The following is a 23,856-nucleotide window of genomic DNA, read 5'->3' on the forward strand; positions in this document are numbered from 1 at the left end:
GGAGGAGCACACAAATTATGAAGTGAATAAAAGGCGGGGTACAAAATTGATTTCTAATCTTTTTTGGGGTAAAGTATAGTCTATACATAACTCTTGAACTTTATACGACATCTTGTTAGTTTTGTCGTTCATATTTAATGAGGACTAGGGGATGTTCCATCAGTCTAAACGAGAGCAATATTGGGATTTCAATAAAGACTGAGCTACATTTATGCACGTAAAAGTGAACATTTAAGTATAAAATTCGTATACGTTCCAAAATATGTGATTCCCGGGATTTAGAGCTGTAAAAAGTGGAGCAAAACAACGGTAGTTAGGGGAGTACCTACCCCTATATGTCCTCCATAACAACATTCACAATGACAGACATGACATAGTAACTGGAGCTTTTATGTATGGGAGCAACATTTGCGTCCAAGTCTAAATTGCGCCATTTAAAGGAAAGGTAAAACATCACAGAACACGTTTCACTTGTGTCTTGCTACATTCTACATTATCTCGATCAGGAGAAAGAATGAAACTCAAGAACAGACAACGGGAAAAACGTTTTGCAGAAAAAAAGAGGAAATATAACCAGGGTGGTAATAAAATAGGCAGCTGGTTTCGAAAAGTCATTGAACTCCCTACCAGGTAGATGTCGTAGACGTAGATGATTGTCTCCGGTGAAGCCTGATAATATTTTGCTCCTTAATTAATTAATAGGTAAATACGAATTTTTAAAATGAGTACAAATTACCCACATTTGTTTCAAGTATTTCACAAGGTCTTAGGTTCCTGTGCTAAGTTAGTGCTTAGTGGTTAGATGTTTACACGACCACCCGATAAATTCACATAAACAATTAATTAATAGGTAAATACGAATTTGTAAAATGAGTACAAATTACCCACATTTGTTTCAAGTAGGTATTTCACAAGGTCTTAGGTTCCTGTGCTAAGTTAGTGCTTAGTGGTTAGATGTTTACACGACCACCCGATAAATTCACATAAACAACAAGATCAAAAGGTCGAAAATAAGTCTGACAACATAATAACAACAACTACAATGACAATAATCTTCAACAAAGGGAAGATATGGTTGAGAAATTCTTACTTTTGTTTCGCGCAGAAAATAAGGAAAGTAAAAAGAACGAAGGAGAAGAAGAAAGGCAAAATATCTTCAAGCGACGAGAGATAAAATAAAGAGAGTATCAAACAGCCAAAACCCGAACTCAAGTTTCAAAAAGATACACAATGTGAATAACCAAAAGATATTATTATCCACCAATAAACAAAATATTGTTCATCCTTATCTCTTGCCTGTAATTTTTTGAGAGCGGCTTTCTCTCTTGATTTTAATGACCATGAACTTTTGAGAAATTAATTTTATTTATATCAACTATATTTGGGGATATAGTTATTCTTATCTATCCATATTGCTTTCGATTTCTTGATGTCATCAGTCATCAGTACATAAAGAAGCTGAGTTATGTGATGACTCAGATGACCCACAGAAAGGATGTAAAAAGAAGGAAATGGGCGAGACGATAGATCAATAGTGGGAGAGAAATACACCTTGCCTCACGAAGACAACGGTGTGAACAATAAAGCAGATAATGATAATGACGAAGATATAGAAAATGAAGATAAAGTGATCGGAAAAGTCAAGATAGAAAGCAGAGCAGGGGAGACAGGAAAGCAGAGCAGGGGAGACAGGAAAGAACGAAATTAGAAAAGAACCCAATGTGAGAGAAGGGAAAGAAAAAGCAGAAAAGAGGAAAGACGGTGGAGAAATGAAGATGAAGAAGAACGAGACAAAAAGCAGAAGTACAGATGTGTCAAATTACGAGTTCACTTGAAATGTGAACATTGGTTGTCGACTTTTGACATTAATTAAAGATTCCTGAAGAAACAGTGGTTTGGTTAGAGCAAATACTGTCTACTCGATGAAGAATTCTAACAATACCTATTTCTTCATGTTTTTGTGGGTTCAGCGCATAACTTATAGTATTTTGGTTTTTGTGGGAAGAAATTTAACTCTTGCTACAGCAATTCGTGTTCGGGTTTTTACCCTAAAGAAGAATGAAGGAGATAAAAATGTGAAGCGAAATAAAATAAAACGAGAAGCAACTAATGGAAAGAAAATAAAAACAGAATATTAATTACTACTAAAATGCCTGTAGGAAGCGAGGAAAAGTCTTGGAGGCAGTTTATTTTCTTAGAAAATCTCATAACGTTCCTTCTTACTGTGGGGGAAAGGGAGGTGCGGGGTTCGACGCCAGGACATGACTAGAATTGTTATTAAGGAATAACGAAATCTTGTAAGAGTGAAAAATAATGGAGGCGTTACCCTTCTCACCCTCAGTACACATACACAATGCACATATTTTAGAGTTCTGTTCCACATTCCATTAGGAAATTAGTGAATAATTGTTTTAAAATGTTTGTATGTAGTTACTTAAATGTATGTGATGCTAAGTATTTCTGTATGTGCCTGTGCGTTCTTAGAGAATTAGGAAAGAAGAAAAAATTTGGTTCCCTCTTCAACTTTTCCCTCTTCGCACCTCCTTCCCCCCTCTCTCTTTGAACAATTAAAGGTCAATGCTCACTAAGGCCCAGTAATTAGAAATGTTACATCTCTCCATGTCTTCTTCATCTTTGGAATTAAACTCGCTAGTCCGGCTAAACAAACGGGCAACTTGATTGATTAATCGAAATTAACAACAGTTCCCAGCAGAGTTCTGTGTACATATTCCAGATGGAGGTACATGGAAATCCTACCTATACGACTCATCTTCATTACTAAAATCCTAACCCAATACGTACCTACACACCCACTCTCAACTTACATATATCTGCATGACGCAACATACATAAGTATCTCAGGTGAAAATATTGTGACATGTGAAATGAGAGACATGAACAATAGAATTTAAGATTCCAAGTTTTTCCGGAACTACCATGTCAGACAATTTGGTTCAGAAACATAGCATAGCAAAGGAATCATCGTGAATACTAGAAATCTGAGCAAGTGTAATAGAAGCTTTAGCGAGAGTTCTAGAGAGAAGGAATATCTTACGTATATCGTAGAGATAGAAAACTCAATCCAACGAGAAAATATCAAGGTTCTATTAGGAAGGGATCAATGTCATATTTTATGATCTGGATATTATCCTGGGTAGCTCATCAAGTTGTCATCTTACTGTCAGCAAGTCAGCAGGAATGAGGCTAATCTTGGATTTCCACGGATGTCAAACACACAACTTAATAACACATACCTTGAATGCAATATTCAAATATAGAGAAACAAATTTCACCCATGTTAAGAGAAAGATTGGAGCCCGAGATCTGGCTCTGAGGGCAAGATTTGAAAAGCCTGAGAAAAATATTTTGTAAAATGTTCTTTTTTTTTACTCTTCGAACATTTTATTTTGGAAAAAGCTCCATTTTACACAAGATTGGAAGTGGACCGTGAAATAAAGTATAAGGGAATAGAAGGAGAAGGAGTACTGTGTTGACGGGTGAGGTAAAAGAGGGAGAAAAGAAGTGTCAGTACAGGGTAAAAGGGGGATATAAGAATTCTATAATTCTATAAGTACCGGATAAAAAGGCCAGTTTGAGGGTAGTGTACGGACGGGGAAAAAGGGAACTAGAATAAGTGTTAAGATAAGGAAAAAGAGGCATAGAAGAAGTGTCAGGCTGGTGTAAAAAAGGAATAATATTCCGATGAAAGACTGGAATGGGGATGGAGTAAATGAGGGGTAGAAAAATCTGATAAGGGGCAAGAACAGTGAAATAAGAATTACTTTTTCTACGAAGCACTGAACTTTCTTCGAGCGCAAGAAAGTTTTGTAAATATTATTAAAAGTATAAAACTTAAACGAAAGTTTCACTGGTGGGAAAATTATAATTAAGTATAATCTTTTTCTCTCCCTCTCTACCATTTTCTGCAATTTTTCTCTTTGTCTCAATAATTTCATCCCATTTCTCACTCTAGCTCTCCGCTTTCCATTTCCGCTGTTGCTATTTCCTCGCATGCGACTTTTCCAAATTGTGTGAAAACTCGAATACACTCTGCTAGACTACATGCGAATCCATGAAACAGGGAAAAAATAGGTTGAAAAGACCTGTTTTTTGTCGCCTCATTACCTGGTACTACATATTATAGATAGAGAGGTATCTATCAAATATACTTTACATACCAATATCTACAGAAGTGAACATTTTTATTTAAATGAATTTTTCGGCAGATACCTCTACATCAGACATAGGAAGACTGTCGTTATGTAAATAGGTACCTACCTAGCGCAAACACTGAAATTTACTTTCTACGGTTTCTAAACTAAAGTATAATTAAAGATTGTTTACTGTTTATCCACTTCATTTTTTTCCCCTTGTTCCTAAATTTTGCGGCATCAACACCTTCTTTGCAATATTTAGAACTTTCAGTTCTGTCGCAATCAGGATAGACACTGTATAAATTGATAAGCACACTCTAAAGTCTAATATAAGGTGTAAAAACTCTATGTAAGTAATTTGGTGGTATTACCATTTTGAGACTAAACCCTCAGTGAGCAAGGATTCATGTGATTTTACAACTTTCAATATTGAGGAGGTAGTCATATCAAAAAACTTCAAGTTTAGAAGCCGACATGTAGAGACATTCTATAATAGACACACAGATAATTTTGAAAGCAGGGGATCTATTAATATCAATAAGTATTACGTACGAGTACATCTATATCTTATTGGCAAAACACCAGCTGTTTCAACAAACAAAGGTAAACTTCTGTAAGTTACGAAAGTCAAAGTTTAGTAACTTCTTCCCACAACATAATAATTATCTTGATCAGAATAACATACTTACCTAATACATCTCTAAAGCAATATGTTACTAACAAATCCAAAACAATATGACGAATAAGTTATTCTAAGCAATATATATGCTCCATATTATTGAAGAAAACGGAGGCCTCAAAAATCCGAAAAATCAATCCTAAGAAATCCATTCTTATCCCACACACAGGATTTCATAGCAGTCAACAAAAGGGAGAATGGTATAATGCAAAATTATGATGAAATTTACCTTCACGCAAAAGGCCTGACCCCAAAATACTTGATAATATTTCAGAAGTCATTTCTTAAAACTAAAATGGGGTCAGGAAGTGAAATATGCGAGGAATTTATCTTGTGGTAACTTAACCCTTATTAGCTAAATCTCCTTTAGGGATGAGCTATTCATTTTCTTTATTTAGTCAAGACCAAATATCAGAGTCTCTTCGCTTTGGACAAGAACAATTGCAGTGTATCGCCTCAATACTTGATCAACACCCTGTATTTGTTACTATCCTCTATTTTTCGAGAGGTGAGATTGACTTTCATACACTTCTATTATTTGAACAATAAAAATATTTGATGTAGGTAGTACATGTTCCACGTTAGTGACCTGAGGAACATGTTTCCTACAGACATACTGACAGTATCGTGGTGAACTTCCTAACAGACGTAGACATGAGGCTCGTATAGCACCTACAGTGAAGTGAATCTCCATTTTTTATGGAGTCAAGTTCCCAATAACTTTGAAATTTATCAGTGAAGATTTAGCAAATTAGCTGTGAAATTCAGTGAAGATTTCTTACAATTGCCGACATTGTTTATAATGGATCGTTGGAAAAACAAAGTGGCAATCGTCACAGGCGCTAGTTCCGGCATTGGAGCGGCCATAGCCAAACTGTTGGTTCAAGATGGACTACGGGTTGTGGGATTGGCGAGAAGAGTGGAGAAAATAAAGGTAAGTCTAGTATAAGACGGTATAAGGTGTGTCCACACACAGTCGATCGGCCATCGATCGATGTCGACTGAAACGTCTACGTTGCCTCGACAACATAGATGTTTCTCGTCGATCGACGGCCGGTCATACCTTTAGAGCTGCACGCTTATCCCACATTAATTTCATTCACGTGCGGTGTTTTCGGTTCAAGGTTTCCACAAGTTGGTGGTACTTGGATTATTGTCTTTCTAACATAGACATTTGCACCGAGACAAGTTCTAACATAGACATTTGCACCGAGACAACTTTTTTTGTGTGACCAACATGGTTAAACTTTCCAACGCGTGTCTTGAGTTAACTCTTAAAATAAGAACCAAGGTGTGGGCATGTGTGCGGTTAGAAACTTAAAACGGGGAAGAAGGTAACAGACAGAAGAGGGAGAAAGAGGAGGAGGAGGAGGAGGAGGAAGAGGAGAAGGAGGAAGGGAAAAAGAAAAGAAAAAACTTTGGCTCTATTGATTTCAAAATTTTCATTACTTTCCTTTTTAATTTCCCGTTTCCTCAAGGTGCAGAGAGGTGACTTTCAGCAGGTTCCTTGCGCGAGAAAACCCAGGGAATCCCGGGATAGAAGAATTTAACACCGATAAATTTGTAGCCTGCTAATAAGCGGTATTATGATGGCAAAGAAGAATAAAATTATGAAAGAAGTAAGGAGAGATTAGGAGTGAAAAGAATTACGACTGGGGAAGGAAAGTGAGAAAGAGGTGGTGAAGAAGATGGAGAAAGAAGGGATTACCTAGCTGAGGAAGATGGGGACGGAGTAAAAGAAGAATAGGAAAGTTGTAGAGAATAGAGGAAAAGGAGTGTTAGGATGGGGTAGTAAGGGAATAGAAGGAGAAGGAGTACTGTGTTGATTGGTGAGGTAAAAGAAGGAGAAAAGAAGTGTCAGTACAGGGTAAAAGGGGGATATAAGAATTCTATAAGGACGGGATAAAAAGGCCAGTTTGAGGGTAGTGTACGGACGGGGCAAAAGGGAACTAGAATAAGTGTTAAGATAAGGAAAGAGGCATAGAAGAAGTGTCAGGCCGGTATAAAAAGGGAATAATATTCGGATGAAAGACTGGAATGGGGATGGAGTAAATGAGGGGTAGAAAAATCTGATAAGGGGCAAGAACAGTGAAATAAGAATTACTTTTTCTACGAAGCACTGAACTTTCTTCGAGCGCAAGAAAGTTTTGTAAATATTATTAAAAGTATAAAACTTAAACGAAAGTTTCACTGGTGGGAAAATTATAATTAAGTATAATCTTTTTCTCTCCCTCTCTACCATTTTCTGCAATTTTTCTCTTTGTCTCAATAATTTCATCCCATTTCTCACTCTAGCTCTCCGCTTTCCATTTCCGCTGTTGCTATTTCCTCGCATGCGACTTTTCCAAATTGTGTGAAAACTCGAATACACTCTGCTAGACTACATGCGAATCCATGAAACAGGGAAAAAATAGGTTGAAAAGACCTGTTTTTTGTCGCCTCATTACCTGGTACTACATATTATAGATAGAGAGGTATCTATCAAATATACTTTACATACCAATATCTACAGAAGTGAACATTTTTATTTAAATGAATTTTTCGGCAGATACCTCTACATCAGACATAGGAAGACTGTCGTTATGTAAATAGGTACCTACCTAGCGCAAACACTGAAATTTACTTTCTACGGTTTCTAAACTAAAGTATAATTAAAGATTCCTGAAGAAACAGTGGTTTGGTTAGAGCAAATACTGTCTACTCGATGAAGAATTCTAACAATACCTATTTCTTCATGTTTTTGTGGGTTCAGCGCATAACTTATAGTATTTTGGTTTTTGTGGGAAGAAATTTAACTCTTGCTACAGCAATTCGTGTTCGGGTTTTTACCCTAAAGAAGAATGAAGGAGATAAAAACGTGAAGTGAAATAAAATAAAACGAGAAGCAACTAATGGAAAGAAAATAAAAACGGAATATTAATTACTACTAAAATGCCTGTAGGAAGCGAGGAAAATCTTGGAGGCAGTTTATTTTCTTAGAAAATCTCATAACGTTCCTTCTTACTGTGGGGGAAAGGGAGGTGCGGGGTTCGACGCCAGGACATGACTAGAATTGTTATTAAGGAATAGCAAAATCTTGTAAAAGTGAAAAATAATGGAGGCGTTACCCTTCTCACCCTCAGTACACAATGCACATATTTTAGAGTTCTGTTCCACATTCCATTAGGAAATTAGTGAATAATTGTTTTAAAATGTTTGTATGTAGTTATATGTATGTGATGCTAAGTATTTCTGTATGTGCCTGTGCGTTCTTAGAGAACAGTGCCATGTTATTTTGGTACTTGTATTAGAAAAAAGAAGAAAAAATTGGTTCCCTCTTCAACTTTTCAATATTCGCACCTCCTTCCCCCCTCTCTTTGAACAATTAAAGGTCAATGCTCATTAAGGCCCAGTAATTAGAAATGTTACATCTCTACATGTCTTCTTCATCTTTGGAATTAAACTCGCTAGTCCGGCTAAACAAACGGGCAACTTGATTGATTAATCGAAATTAACAACAGTTCTTCAAAGCCCGAGCGCTTGTGTAATTAATTGAACACAATCAAACAATAATAAAAATATCGGGAACAACAGAAAAGTGTAACGCCATTCTTCTCGGAGGTTTTCGCCTAAACTTTGCGTGAACCAATTAGAAATGATGATTGAATTAAAAACAAACCGAGGGTATAATTAATAACTGAAACTTAAAATGAGGAATGCTTATTCCCCCGCCTTGTAATTGCTTAATTGAAACGAATGTTATCTTGTTCCCTATAAGGACTTTTTAGTCCTGTCCTACCAGCCTAAAGCTGAACTCTCTTATCTTAACAATTAATCAGAAGACTATGGTGTGCTTTATTCAGGCCCGAGTTTATTGGTTATTGCAGGGCTCTTATTCAGGATTTTATTAAGGGGGGGCGGAGTCCAAACAGTGAAGTACCGGGGGAAGGGGATCCCTAAATACGGCCCTGTATTAGTGTAGGGGCATTCGCAGGACGGAAGGAGGGAGGTAGAGATACTCGAGATCTAAAGAATATTACCTTAAGGAGGGTTGGGGTTGAAATCTCAGTCCTCCCCAATTCCTGTTCTCTCTACGTCTGACTGCTTTCTACCCAGTCTCCACAGCTCTTCAGTCTACCTCACTTGGTTATTCATTCATCTGAGTTAAGTGCTCTAAGGCCTGATGGGGGTAGTAGGTGCATTCATGAAAATGATGACAGTTTTCCATGGAAATGGAAAGCGCTCGCTGTCCTGCTGTTTCCACTCGCCAGGGTAATACCCAGGTCCCATTCAGCAGGAAAACTGAGGAAATTAAACCAGGTAGGACGGGAAGGAAGGGAGGTGAGGAGGGGAAGAGGGAGAACGGGCAGAGAGAGGAAGAGGAGGAGGAGAAGGTAGAGAAAGAGATTAAAGAAAGTTTCATTTTGTTCTGTTCTCATTAAAGAGCTGGTAACATTTTGTATGTCTGTTTGTCTGTGCGTATACGAGTACTTACATCGTCCTGTAGAAATAAAGAGAGTATCAAACAGCCAAAACCCGAACTCAAGTTTCAAAAAGATACACAATGTGAATAATCAAAAGATATTATTATCCACCAATAAACAAAATATTGTTCATCTTTATCTCTTGCCTGTAATTTTTTGAGAGCGGCTTTCTCTCTTGATTTTAATGACCATGAACTTTTGAGAAATTAATTTTATTTATATCAACTATTTTTGGGGATACATATAGTTATTCTTATCTATCCATATTGCTTTCGATTTCTTGATGTCATCAGTACATAAAGAAGCTGAGTTATGTGATGACTCAGATGACCCACAGAAAGGATGTAAAAAGAAGGAAATGGGCGAGACAATAGATCAATGGTGGGAGAGAAATACACCTTGCCTCACGAAGACAACGGTGTGAACAATAAAGCAGATAATGATAATGACGAAGATATAGAAAATGAAGATAAAGTGATCGGAAAATTTTTTTCCCACTAATTTTATGTGGATAATAACTTCCTCATCCCAGTACAAAGTGTGTCAAGAGCATTTTGAATTATTTTCTGAAGCATGCTGTGGAGAAAAGTTATAGGTACCTACTTTCATATTTTTCATTTTCTCGTTAAAAAACAATTCCCTTGTAAAAAAATAAATAACTTTTACCAACCTACTTCGTAATTTTTAGCCAAAAGTAAAGCACAATCATGCATGATGATAATTTTAAACACAGTTGTTCTTCTTCTAATATGAATCACACACATGGCCTTGCTGCTTAGCGTGTAAATAAATAAATAAAATAATATGAATCATAATCATAATGTTTTCATGCAACTCTATGAAAAGTATTGAACGAACATTATTGTTGTTGTTTTTTTAACAACTTTTTCTCGTTAGTGAAATAAAGTATAGTCTATACATAACTCTTGAACTTTATACGACATCTTGTTAGTTTTGTCGTTCATATTTAATGAGGACTAGGGGATGTTCCATCAGTCTAAACGAGAGCAATATTGGGATTTCAATAAAGACTGAGCTACATTTATGCACGTAAAAGTGAACATTTAAGTATAAAATTCGTATACGTTCCAAAATATGTGATTCCCGGGATTTAGAGCTGTAAAAAGTGGAGCAAAGCAACGGTAGTTAGGGGAGTACCTACCCCTATGTCCTCCATAACAACATTCACAATGACAGACATGACATAGTAACTGGAGCTTTTATGTATGGGAGCAACATTTGCGTCCAAGTCTATGAACATTTAAGTATAAAATTCGTCCGTTCCAAAATATGTGATTCCCGGGCCCGGGATTTAGAGCTGTAAAAAGTGGAGCAAAACAACGGTAGTTAGGGGAGTACCTACCCCTATATGTCCTCCATAACAACATTCACAATGACAGACATGACATAGTAACTGGAGCTTTTATGTATGGGAGCAACATTTGCGTCCAAGTCTAAAGCGAGTTTAAGTTTAATTCTCGCCCCGAACATCGGGGGAGCCAATTTTTTCACCCAGAAAAAATGGCTTATTTTCCATTGACTTAAAAGCCTAGTAGGTACTTGGGTATGACTTCCTAACCGAGGTAAGGTAGCCTGCTTTATATCTACCTCTTCCACACGAACGAACTTATTAGACTTTCAACTCTTCAGTGCCTTCGACCAATAGCAAAGGTATTCGTTCGACAAAAACACTACACTTGATATAAAACAACGGGGACTAGAAATTTCATGATGGCTTGGGGACTTCAAACAGAGAGTAGACCAGCTTAGTCTGACTGGGGGACTTTAAACAGGGAGGATATCAGTCTGCAATTTCCATTGTTAAAGAAAAGGTTGAGTGCGAAGGGCATCCACTCCTAAAAAAATTGTAACCAAACAAAAATGTCAGCCGAAAGCCATCATTCTCTACTAGAGCTAATTGAGAGGCTGATGAAAAATGTTGACCCCGTTTGAACACGGGGGAAAATGAAGAAGATGCGAAATAAGATTTGATGTTTAGTACAGAGGTACCCCCAAAAAATACCACTTCGTGGCATAAAAAAGACCCCGCCAAGTCGTTCCTCCCAAAATAAATCAAGTGCCACAAAAAATATGTCAGCTATAATTGACATAGATGGATAATGGGAAGAAAATGTAGGATCATGATGGAATGGCATTAGAAAACAACTGAATTAGCTCTAGTTAAACTTGAAGAAGGAAGTTTTAATTTTCTCAGAAACTTGCAAGATACAAACAGCGCTTCTCATATTGTCTTCAAAACTAATTTTCTTGAATTTTAAGCTCTATTCAAGATTGATTTGAAGATCTCGAGGACATTTTCAACACATATGTAAATTATGTATGTAGGTATATAATGGAAATTTATTCGATTGGGGCATCGGGCATCCCGCAGGGAAACTATTCCTGAGGTCTACAATACACTGAACTATTAGTAGTTTACATTTTGGAATTCTCAGAATAAATAAGTGCTTGTTATCTACTTGAACTACGTTGTTGTAGATTAAGTTCTAAAGTATCCACCATCGAATGAGAAAAGCTGGTGCTTTATCCTCTTCTCAGAACACCCACACGTTACACTAGAAGTACCTATGTATTTCCTTTTTGCATTGCGACTTTCCTCTTCTCTTTCGATCTTCTACTCTCCACCTCTCCTGTTCTCTCAAAGCATTTTCTCACTTGCTCCACTCCTACACACATTTTCCATTTCTAATAACCAGAGTCCTTCAAATATGACGTTTATTTTTCTTAAAATATGACTCTAAAAATATGACTTTATGACGTTTATTTTTCGTGAATATTCACCCTTAAGGCCAGCTAATAATCGCTAGCAGGTAGACCTGACGACAGGTACACCTGATCAGATCTACCTGATAGTGTGTGTGTGTGTGTGCTCATCAGGTAGACTTGACAGACGGACCTTTTCAGCCGTACTTGTCAATTCCACCTGATAGTGAGCGACTGGCCCAATAGGCGATAATAACGCATTTTTTGCCATCTCTTTGAGCTCCATTATTTTGTGGACGACGACTTAAATCAAATGTTTAGTGGTCCATTGCAGTTCCGAAGGTCGAGTTTTACCACCGTGGATTCTCTCAGGTTTGAGTTCAATCCGAGGTTAACCTGGCTATTAAGTATAGGGAAATCTTCGTTTCATCTCAATCCCGAGTTGGTAAACCCCAGCATAACTGTAAGAGCCAGGCCGTCCTGCTTGCCAGGCAAGCGTTCATTTAACCACCACTCTCTGCTACTGAGGTCATATTTTAGTGGTACTACGTGACTCAGAGAATATTTACCCATCCCTAGATAAGTTAGTATTAGTAAGTTTTGGATTTTACAGCGTCTCAGTAATTCAGTAAGATATTATATTATGTTGTCAAATTAGATTAATAAAACATGAACTTGTATTCGAAACATTTTGAAAATTTCAACGTCAGCTATAATTGACATAGATGGATAATGGGAAGAAAATGTAGGATCATGATGGAATGGCATCAGAAAACAACTGAATTAGCTCTAGTTAAACTTGAAGGAGGAAGTTTTAATTTTCTCAGAAACTTGCAAGATACAAACAGCGCTTCTCATATTGTCTTCAAAACTGATTTTCTTGAATTTTAAGCTCTATTCAAAATTGATTTGAAGATCTCGAGGACATTTTTAACACATATGTAAATTATGTATGTAGGTATATAATGGAGATTTATTCGATTGGGGCATCGGACTTCCCGCAGGGGAACTATTCCTGAGGTCTACAATACACTGAACTATGAGTAGTTTACATTTTGGAATTCTCAGAATAAATAAGTGCTTGTTATCTACTTGAACTACGTTGTAGATTAAATTCTAAAGTATCCACCATCGAATGAGAAAAGCTGGTGCTTTATCCTCTTCTCAGAACACCCACGTTACACTAGAAGTACCTATGTATTTCCTTTTTGCATTGCGACTTTCCTCTTCTCTTTCGATCTTCTACTCTCCACCTCTCCTGTTCTCTCAGAGCATTTTCTCACTTGCACCACTCCTACACACATTTTCCATTTCTAATAACCGACCCATTCTTTGTTGGCTATACTTCATCTAGAATACTTTCGTTTTAATTATAGTACAATATAGTACATCCTTTCTTCTCCGACCCATTCTTTGTTGGCTATACTTCATCTAGAATACTTTCGTTTTAATTATAGTACAATATAGTACATCCTTTCTTCTTTCTTTAGCTTGAGCACTCTGTTTGAGCTGAATTGTTCTAAATTTGATGTGTCAGTCCAGTTAGCTTGGAGGGTAAGCGCTAGATCCTGGATTCGATTTCCGCCCGGGGCGCATTTCATCATAAAAAGATAAGGTTTGTTCTCCGAACGGCCAGCTTTCTCTTATCCTGTCTTCAAGCGAGTTTAAGTTTGATTCTCGCCCCGAACATCGGGGGAGCCAATTTTTTCACACAGAAAAAATGGCTTCTTTTCCATTGACTTAAAAGCCTAGTAGGTACTTGGGTATGACTTCCTAACCGAGGTAAGGTAGCCTGCTTTATATCTACCTCTTCCACATGAACAAACTTATTAGACTTTCAACTCTTCAGTACCTTCGACCAATAGCAAAGGTATCCGTTCGACAAAAACACTACACTTGATATAAAACAACGGCGAATAGAAATTTCATGCTGGCTTGGGGACTTCAAACAGGGAGTAGACCAGCTTAGTCTGGCTGGGAGACTTTAACTCATTTTTGACCGCTGATCCTAAATGGGAACAAATATATTTGGGGTCAGTGGTAAGTTTGTTATGACTTATTTCTGATTTTAACTTTCCCCCAAAAAAATCCGCCAAACATTAATTTGGGCACAGATGAGTTAAACAGGGAGGATACCAGCCTGCAATTTCCATTGCTAAAGAAAAGGTTGAGTGCGAAGGGCTTCCACTCCTAAAAAAATTGTAACCAAACCCAAATGTCAGCCGAAAGCCATCATTCTCTACTAGATCTGATTGAGAGGCTAATGAAAAATGTTGACCCGGTTTGAACACAGGGAAAATGAAGAAGATGCGAAATAAGATTTGATGTTTAGTACAGAGGTATACCTATACGTGTGTGGACGACCTAAGATGACTTGAGGAGGGAAGGAGGGAAAACAATGGAAAGCACCAAATGATTGAGCAAGGGGGAAAAATAACGAAGCTGAAATTCAAGAGCAAAAACAAACCCAGGCTAACTACCTCGCCCATTTACTGAAGGAAAAAAGCAGAACAAAACAAAAGAAATAGAGCACAACCGAGAGTAAATAATCATGTACAAACTGAGACTGAAGAGGGAAGGGAGAAGTTGGAAAATGAAAGCCAATGAAGGAAGATAAAAAAGAAAAATATGATGGAGACATAAGGTAAAGTAAAAGTAAAATGTGGAGGGAGAGAGAGACTGAAGGAGAAAGGGAGAGAAATAGAGATGGACGGAAAAAAGGAAGGAGAGAAGAAGGGGGGGAAGGAAAAATGAGGAGCGAAGGAAAAGAGACTAAAGAGGGGTAAAAGGAGTATGGGGAAATTGAAAGGAAAGGGAGAGACAAACACATAAAGCGTGAGAAAGGAAAGATAGGAGGAAGGGAAGGGAGAGATAGGCTGGGATTTTGTCGTTTACGGCATTATTAGGTCACCGTTTTATCTTCTGTTATGATGGTCACATATGAAAGAAAATATTTTATCCCCTCCCTCTCTCTCTCCCCTAAATTGCCTACCCCTATTTTCAGCATTCATATACATACATAGGTATAATAATGCTTCTCTCTCTCTCTCTCTCTCTCTCTCTCTTTTCCTTTCTCTTTTCTTCTCCTCTCAGCATTCATATACATACATATGTAGGTATAATAATGCTTGTCTCTCTCTCTCTCTCTCTCCCTAACCCTTTTTTGGAGTCCTACCCAATTCAAGATTTTCAAGAATGCTCATTTCAGCTCTCCTAATATTCTCACAAAACTTTCTTTTATTTCTCCCGCTTTCCTTCCTTTTCAGAGCAAAAAACAAGGGAAATTATCCGCTCTCGAATAATATGCCTGCTCTTGAAGTTAAAGGAAGATTTTTATTTTTATTAAATTTAATAAATAAAAAATAATAATAATAAATTATTTCATTTTTCTTTCTAGGCAATAATTAGGGAGTGGGGAAATGCCAAAATTAAAGGATTTTTTCCCCCAGGAAAACTCAGACCAAGTTTCTTGAGTACACCTAGCTATAGGTTTTCGTTTCTTGCTTTCTATGATCTCTATAATAGGAAGCAAGAAAACAATTACAGAGAAACGCCATTATGATTTACGACGCGTCCAATTTCAGGAGAAACTTTTTCCACAAGTCAAAAGCGAATATTATTTATGGAAAATAGTATAGTTGGGTAGCTATTGACTTTTTTTCTCCGATATTAGTCTGAATGTCGAAAGTTTTTCCGACTGTAAGTGACATGAAATATTCCCGGTATTATTACACACGAGACTGGATATTGAGGGCAAAGATCAATGGACTTTCTGGAACAAGGATTCCATGCGGGAGGTAAAAGATGAGAGAAATTTTCTAAGAGAGAGGTAGGTACATAACTTGGAAGTCCAAGTGACTAAAACGAAAGCTCTTTTGAGAAAGTTGAAATTGTCTCCAAACTTTTTTCCACTAAATTGATTTAGATTTTTGGTAGATTTTTTAGAGTTCTTTTTAGAAAATCGTGTGGGTTTTATGGATATTATCTAATCGAACAAGCCTTTATTGACATATTATTTGTCGCAAATATGCATAGTCCAACTGCCATGTCAGTGCAACATTAATTCCATCAGCTGAATGGCTCTAGTTGACTGGAACTACTTAGAGTGACTCGACAGATGCTATCCAAGAACATAAACCTAGGAATTATATCATCAGCCTTGAAGTACTCGATAGACAGCTGAAGTAAACAGGAAATGATTGGAAATTTGGAAAATCATCTTTTCACATTCTGTCAATACGAAGCATCCCGGAAATGCTTTCACTCAAAGAGTCAATAAACCTTTCTATTGTGACAGATAACAGACACACTTCCAACATTTGAATACACACTGAAGTTTAGTGCATATATGTAGGTATCTAGTACAGATATATGCTAGAAAAGTCTTGCGGGAAAGAACTAGGTTAGACGAAACACAAACATTGAGACAGATAACTACAATAAGAGAAACATGGAAAAGGGGAGAGAAGGGTATTTCAATATTTTTGTCATTGTATCAGTTGGTACCATGAAAAATGAAAATTTTACAAGTTTAACCCATAAAAGTCTTCATTCGAGGCATCTAACCATATATACAGGACGGATTATTTCAACATGACTTTTTATGTGCGCCTATTCCACTGATGTGACAGTTTTCTGAGAAAAGAGAACTTTTGTCAAGTGAAGTACATAGTAAACCACTTTAACAGATTACGAGTGTAAATACGAGTACAAATATATAAAAAAACACATTTCAATTTTCATTATTCCTACAATTTGCATTGATTTCAGGATTTGGCGCTGGAGTTGGAGAGTCAAAACTGCCCGGGAAAACTTATACCTTTAAAAGGAGATGTTACCAAAGAAGAAGACATAATGACCTGTTTCGACTGGGTCAATAGAAATTTCGGCGGTGTCGATGTCCTTATCAACAATGCTGGCGTTACAGTCAAAGCTCCTCTGAGCGGTGAGTTAGAAACTTATGCCATTTCCCAAAAGTTTCGTTAATTACCAGATTCAGTTCAAGGGATTCAAGAGAGAAACAATATTTTTTACTTGAAGAAGCGTTCTCGAGAGACTGAATAAAAGTACCTAATTTAAGAGCTCTTATCAATCTAAATTTTGTTCATAGAATGAATAAAACTATGTAAATTCGAGCGAGGAAAAGTAATGTAGTGTGCAAAAACATTAGAAAATGGAGATAAGGACGAAAAAAACCTGACTAAAATAAATGGAAAGGGAAACGCGATAGATGTAGAAGAGGAAGAGACGAAGCAAAATAAATACTAATTTATTGTTGTGGAAGAATAATCTGAGAGCTAAATGTGGGACGACTGTCGGGAGGACAAGCCGGGGACATAAAACATAGGGAAACAATTAAGCAAAAGATACTAGCAAGCAAACCTGACTAAAATAAATGGAAAGGGAAACGCGATAGATGTAGAAGAGGAAGGGACGAAGCAAAATAAATACTAATTTATTGTTGTGGAAGAATAATCAGAGAGCTAAATGTGGGACGACTGTCGGGAGGACAAGCCGGGGACATAAAACATAGGGAAACAATTAAGCAAAAGATACTAGCAAGCAATACGAAATACGGGACAAGGCAAATTTATGTTCGTTGCCATTGTAGTTGGGCATAGTCACATCTAGGAAACAGCAAAATAGAAAAACGGCTTTTTGGGTCAGGAAATAAGGACTAGGAGAGGAAAAAAAGGCAGAAAAGAAACAGTCGGTCTATGAAATTTGTCATTACCAGGCAGTTGTACAATGTACAGTATAATAGTATCGCATTTTTGTGGATCCGAACAGAACGTTATCACATGGATTTTACTTGAATGTGATCTTTACGAGGTAGACGGGTTCATTCCTACAATGTATGTTAGTACTGACCTTTCATTATTGGGCTTACCTTTGTTGGTATTGAATATGAGAAACAGCAAAATAGAAAAACGGCTTTTTGGGTCAGGAAATAAGGACTAGGAGAGGAAACAAAGGCAGAAAAGACACAGTCGGTCTATGAAATTTGTCATTACCAGGCAGTTGTACAGTATAGTATCGCATTTTTGTGGATCCGAACAGAACGTTGTCACATGGATTTTAGCTGAATGTTGTTATCTTTACGAGGTAGACGGGTTCATTCCTACAATGTATGTTAGTACTGACCTTTCATTATTGGGCTTACCTTTGTTGGTATTGAATATCAAAAGATAAGTTCTGCCCCTTACCTCGCTGGCAATTGTTGCAGGACATTTATTATATGTTGGCAACAGAAAAAGGAAAATAATATAAAACGAGGAAAAAGATGCCGGAGAACGAATATCTACTTGAAAAGAAAACATCAAACAGATGGCGAATCTAACAAAACGGTAAATTCTCTGATGAATTATTTCCTGTCTGACTACGGATAAGAAAACTATTTACAAACAATGCAGCCCAAATGATATGAACGAATATCTACTTGAAAAGAAAACATCAAACAGATGGCGAGTCTAACAAAACGGTAAATTCTCTGATGAATTATTTCCTGTCTGACTACGGATAAGAAAACTATTTACAAACAATGCAGCCCAAATGATCATTGATTCAAATCGAACATTGTTCAAGCTCGACTAAGCAAGTCAATGAAATTTCAGCATCATAATATAATGTCTATTCGAACTCCACATGCAATGAAAGAAAACAAAACATTCTATCTTGAATAGCATCAACATTATTAGACTGATATTCATATGACTATTGATTTTAAATGCTCAGCAGACATAGTGGTTTCATTTCTTAGGAAGGAATCGACGACGAACGTTCTAAGGGTACTTGAGTTTCCTTGAGACATTATACGTATTACGAGTAGGTATTATCAACGTTATTATGGTCAAATAAATAGATCACTCGAATGATATTCATATGACATATTTTAAATGCTCAGCAGACATAGTGGTTTCATTTCTTAGGAAGGAATCGACGACGAACGTTCTAATAAGGGTACTTGAGTTTCCTTGAGACATTATACGTATTACGAGTAGGTATTATCAACGTTATTATGGTCAAATAAATAGATCACTCGAGCTATTCAATGAAACATGCCATAGGTATATTGCCATACCCCATAAATGTATGGCATTAAGGCGGGGACTTGAGACTGTGAAGTCTGAAGCTAGCAACATAAACATAATGCGACAATGTAGTCAAGTGTACAATGAAATATGCCATAGGTATATTGCCATACCTCATAAATGTATGGCATTAAGGCGGGGACTTGAGACTGTGAAGTCTGAAGCTAGCAACATAAACATAATGCGACAATGTAGTCAAGTGTGTTTTATTAGCGCTCAAGTATCCACTAACAAAGTTGTTTTTGTGTTCTGCTATAACAGGAGACTTTTATCCTATCTCATGCTGTAACAAAGCACTTGAAAATGTCGAGTGCGTACCCGCTTTCCCCCCCGGGCGGGATTTTTCCTCGCGTTAATCAAAACTCTCACGTCGTGAAAATCACGCACTCAGCTATTTCACGTTGTCGGTTTTATGAGGAAGTATAATGACCTGAATAATCCTGAACTGGATGAACAGGAAGATTAGCGTAATCAAGTGGCAAGTGGTTTCACAGTTTTTAATACATTATAGAGAAAAATTGTATCAGTTACTTCCCTTTATTTCAAAAATATAAATGGAAATTCAAAAAGTTACAGAGTCCTCCATCAATAGGAGACTTGCTTCGCAATATATGTAGCATCAAAGGCAATATCAAACAAAGTGTACATTTTATTGTTTTCAGAGGCTGCTTCAGAAGACTGGCGAAGAATTTTGGACGTCAATGTCATAGCTTTAAGTTCTTGTACGAGGGAGGCGTTGAAATCCATGAAAAACAGAGGCGTCGATGATGGGCATATTATTCATATTAACAGGTAAAATAATTACGAATAATACAAATTAAAACACATACGTACAAGGTATGAATTGCCAATTTCCCTCGTCTTTTCAATCATGCATGGGCACACAACGTATAAACTCATATAAAACTTTATTACCTTCTAACCTGACGACTTTAGAGAGCGTTAGCTATCTTCGTTCCATTTTTTTCCCTTCTTTTTTTATTCATTTAACCAATTACAAGGTCCACTGATTTTGCCAAACAATTACGAATAATACAAATTAAAACACATACGTACAAGGTATGAATTGCCAATTTCCCTCGTCTTTTTAATCATGCATGGGCACACAACGTATAAACTCATACAAAATTTCATTACCTTCTAACCTGACGACCTTAGAGAGCGTTAGCTATCTTCGTTCCATTTTTTTCCCTTCTTTTTTTATTCATTTAACCAATTACAAGGTCCACTGATTTTGCCAAAGACTATTCACCCGTTATAAATAAATTTTTGCTTCAAGGCGTACACAGGAAAGCTGTTTTCTTTCACTTTGATCTGAAGGGTAAACGTAGTTTTCAGCAGAGAGGGTAATAAAAGAACACATTTCATCCTATAAAAAAACGAGCTTTTTTCAGCTTTCCTCACGTACGAGGTATACCTTTAAAACCTAGGCTTGAAAAAATAAATGAAAATATTTTGCCGGTAGTTTGTCATGTTATAGGCTGGAAGTAAAGGAAGAAATATTTTCAGTTCAGTTGATGTAGTATACTTTGATCTGAAGGGTAAACGTAGTTTTCAGCAGAGAGGGTAATAAAAGAACACATTTCATCCTATAAAAAAAACGAGCTTTTTTCAGCTTTCCTCACGTACGAGGTATACCTTTAAAACCTAGGCTTGAAAAAATAAATGAAAATATTTTGCCGCGTAAGGTAAAGTAAAAGTAAAATGTGGAGGGAGAGAGAGACTGAAGGAGAAAGGGAGAGAAATAGAGATGGACCGAAAAAGGGAAGGAGAGAAGAAGAGGGGAAGGAAAAATGAGGAGCGAAGGAAAAGAGACTAAAGAGGGGTAAAAGGAGTATGGGGAAATTGAAAGGAAAGGGAGAGACAAACAGCAGAGAGAAAAAAATTAATTAATTTTAATTTTTAAGGTAAAAAAAAGGAAAAATTCAAGGGAAATAAATTAAAAACGGAAAGAAAAAAGCTCTTTGTGTTTTAACCATGTTATTTTTCAGCTCAAGTAAGAACTAAAGTTAATGGTTCTTGGACGGTTCATACTTTGCTGAAAAACACTGAAGTTGCTTTCAGCCCATTGATTAGATGGACCACCATCAAATACAATCAATGTTCCTATTTTTGATCTCAGAATGCATGATTTTGTGGAAATTTCCAAAAATATTATCAAAGAATTTTAAGAAATGACACACGAGTCTGAGACAACAAAAGGAGAGGAAAATCCTCAGGCAAGGAAAGAAAGAGAGACTAAAGAGGAACAATAATGGAGAGAGAAGATGAAAAATGGCGAAAGAATGAAAAGTAAGACGGATTCGGATATTTTCACACCGAGTGCTTTGACATGATATTATTGTACTTTTTCCTTTCCTTGGTCCCTTTAAGTTCGTCTAAAAAGAATCCAGTATGTATGTCATTTGTCATATCCTCGATACGGTACATCATATTATACTCCTCAGTCCTCACTAAAGTTAACAGTGTTATCAGATAGCAGACATTTGCGAGACAAAGTATAGGTACATAAGATGGTAAGTAGGAAAAGGAAATGGAAATACCAAGATTAAGGGATTTTTTTTTCGTTCCCAGGAAAACTCTTGATAAGTTTGAGTACACCTAGCTATAGGTTTTCGTTTCTTGCTTTCTATTATCTCTATAACAGAAAGCAAGAAAACAATTACAGAGAAACGCCATTATGATTTACGACGCGTCCAATTTCAGGAGAAACTTTTTCCACAAGTCAAAAGCGAATATTATTTATGGAAAATATAGTTGGGTAGCTATTGACTTTTTTTCTCCGATATCAGTATGAATGTCGAAAGTTTTTCCGACTGTAAGTGACATGAAATATTCCCGGTATTATTACACACGAGACTGGATATTGAGGTCAAAGATCAATGGACTTTCTGGAACAAGGATTCCACGCGGGAGGTAAAAGATGAGAGAAATTTTCTAAGAGAGAGGTAGGTACATAACTTGGAAGTCCAAGTGACTAAAACGAAAGCTCTTTTGAAAAAAAAATCAAAATTTCGAATTTCCCGCCAACTTTATACGCTTAAAGGCCGACGATGGCCTAGCTCAGCCCAGTACATAAACACAGCCTGAAGCTTTTCCCGCCACACATGTTCCGACGTGACGTTCTGACAGACCTCAGTCTGAGCGTGAGTGGCTGGCCCAATATTGATTTTGTTTCCGCTTTTTGCAGCATTGCAGGACATCGTCTCTCCATCCTCCAAGGCAATGAAATGTACAGCGCTTCCAAACATGCCGTCACCATCCTAGCTGAGGGCCTTCGACGAGAACTAGCCAGTAGGAAGTCCCAAATCAAAGTCACCGTAAGTAACTTCTTGGTCTTCTTGTAATGTAACTTTTTCCCCCCCCGGACGGGATTTTTCCTCGCGTTAATCAAAACTCTCACGTCGTGAAAATCACGCACTCAGCTATTTCACGTTGTCGGTTTCATGAGGAAGTATAATGACCTGAATAATCCTGAACTGGATGAACAGGGAGATTAGCGTAATCAAGTGGCAAGTGGTTTCACAGTTTTTAATACATTAGAGAAAAATTGTATCAGTTACTTCCCTTTATTTCAAAAATATAAATGGAAATTCACAAAATTACAGAGTCCTCCATCAATAGGAGACTTGCTTCGCAATATAGCATCAAAGGCAATATCAAACAAAGTGTACATTTTATTGTTTTCAGAGGCTGCTTCAGAAGACTGGCGAAGAATTTTGGACGTCAACCACTAAATTGATTTAGATTTTTGGTAGATTTTTTAGAGTTCTTTTTAGAAAATCGTGTGGGTTTTATGGATATTATCTAATCCTTGGTCTAATATGATATAACACCCTAATGGTGTGGGAGGCTTTGATGTATCAGGAATTTCGCCTAGGCTCTGATTTGCAACATCGTGATAAATATCAAGTCGTTGAAGGCACTTTCCTGTATTCCTCGCAACTACAAGCCTTTATTGACATATTATCTGTCGCAAATATGCATAGTCCAACTGCCATGTCAGTGCAACATTAATTCTATCAGCTGAATGGCTCTAGTTGACTGGAACTACTTAGAGTGACTCGACAGATGCTATCCAAGAACATAAACCTAGGAATTATATCATCACCCGAAGTCCAAACTACTAACACTCCAAGTTTCCTGGAGTCCTGCAAGCACTGGATCTGAACGCATGGTAGTGCGCTAGGTTAAGTTCCAATTATTCTAAATACTAAGTCTTCCACACTAGACACTAGGTCACCTGATCAAGTGAGATTTGATTGATTGATTATGATTTGAAAGTAAGGAATGAAGTTGGTTTTCGCCAATCTTCTCTCCCTAAAATTCTGCTGATACAAATTCTTTCATTAACTCTTCCTCTTTGTGTTCTTTCTATCCGCGTATCATCTTTTCACATTCTGTCAATACGAAGCATCCCGGAAATACTTTCACTCAAAGAGTCAATAAACCTTTCTATTGTGACAGATAACAGACACACTTCCAACATTTGAATACACACTGAAGTTTAATGCATATAATTATGTAGGTATCTAGTACAGATATATGCTAGAAAAGTCTTGCGGGAAAGAACTAGGTTAGACGAAACACAAACATTGAGACAGATAACTACAATAAGAGAAACATGGAAAAGGGGAGAGAAGGGTATTTCAATATTTTTGTCATTGTATCAGTTGGTACCATGAAAAATGAAAATTTTACAAGTTTAACCCATCATGTCCCTATTTTCATTCAAGCAAGATTTC

General features: G+C 37.0%; 1 protein-coding gene across 3 annotated transcripts in view; it reads left to right on the top strand.

Moving 5' to 3' along the window:
* Positions 1-23,856, top strand: part of LOC103505375 (dehydrogenase/reductase SDR family member 11-like) — a 45,625-nt gene that overhangs the window by 11,493 nt on the left and 10,276 nt on the right. For 2 of the 3 annotated variants that reach the window (XM_008469706.3, XM_008469704.3), the window contains 3 exons: positions 16,791-16,965; positions 19,774-19,903; positions 22,302-22,431. In XM_008469706.3, coding sequence (XP_008467928.1) covers positions 16,791-16,965; positions 19,774-19,903; positions 22,302-22,431 — 435 coding nt within the window. Of the gene's footprint in view, positions 1-5,401; positions 5,768-16,790; positions 16,966-19,773; positions 19,904-22,301; positions 22,432-23,856 lie in introns of those variants that run through there. The other variant, XM_008469705.3, reaches the window with a different exon arrangement.

Source organism: Diaphorina citri, unplaced genomic scaffold, assembly GCF_000475195.1.
Source record: "Diaphorina citri unplaced genomic scaffold, Diaci psyllid genome assembly version 1.1 scaffold170, whole genome shotgun sequence".
Taxonomy (NCBI): Eukaryota; Metazoa; Arthropoda; class Insecta; order Hemiptera; family Psyllidae; genus Diaphorina; species Diaphorina citri.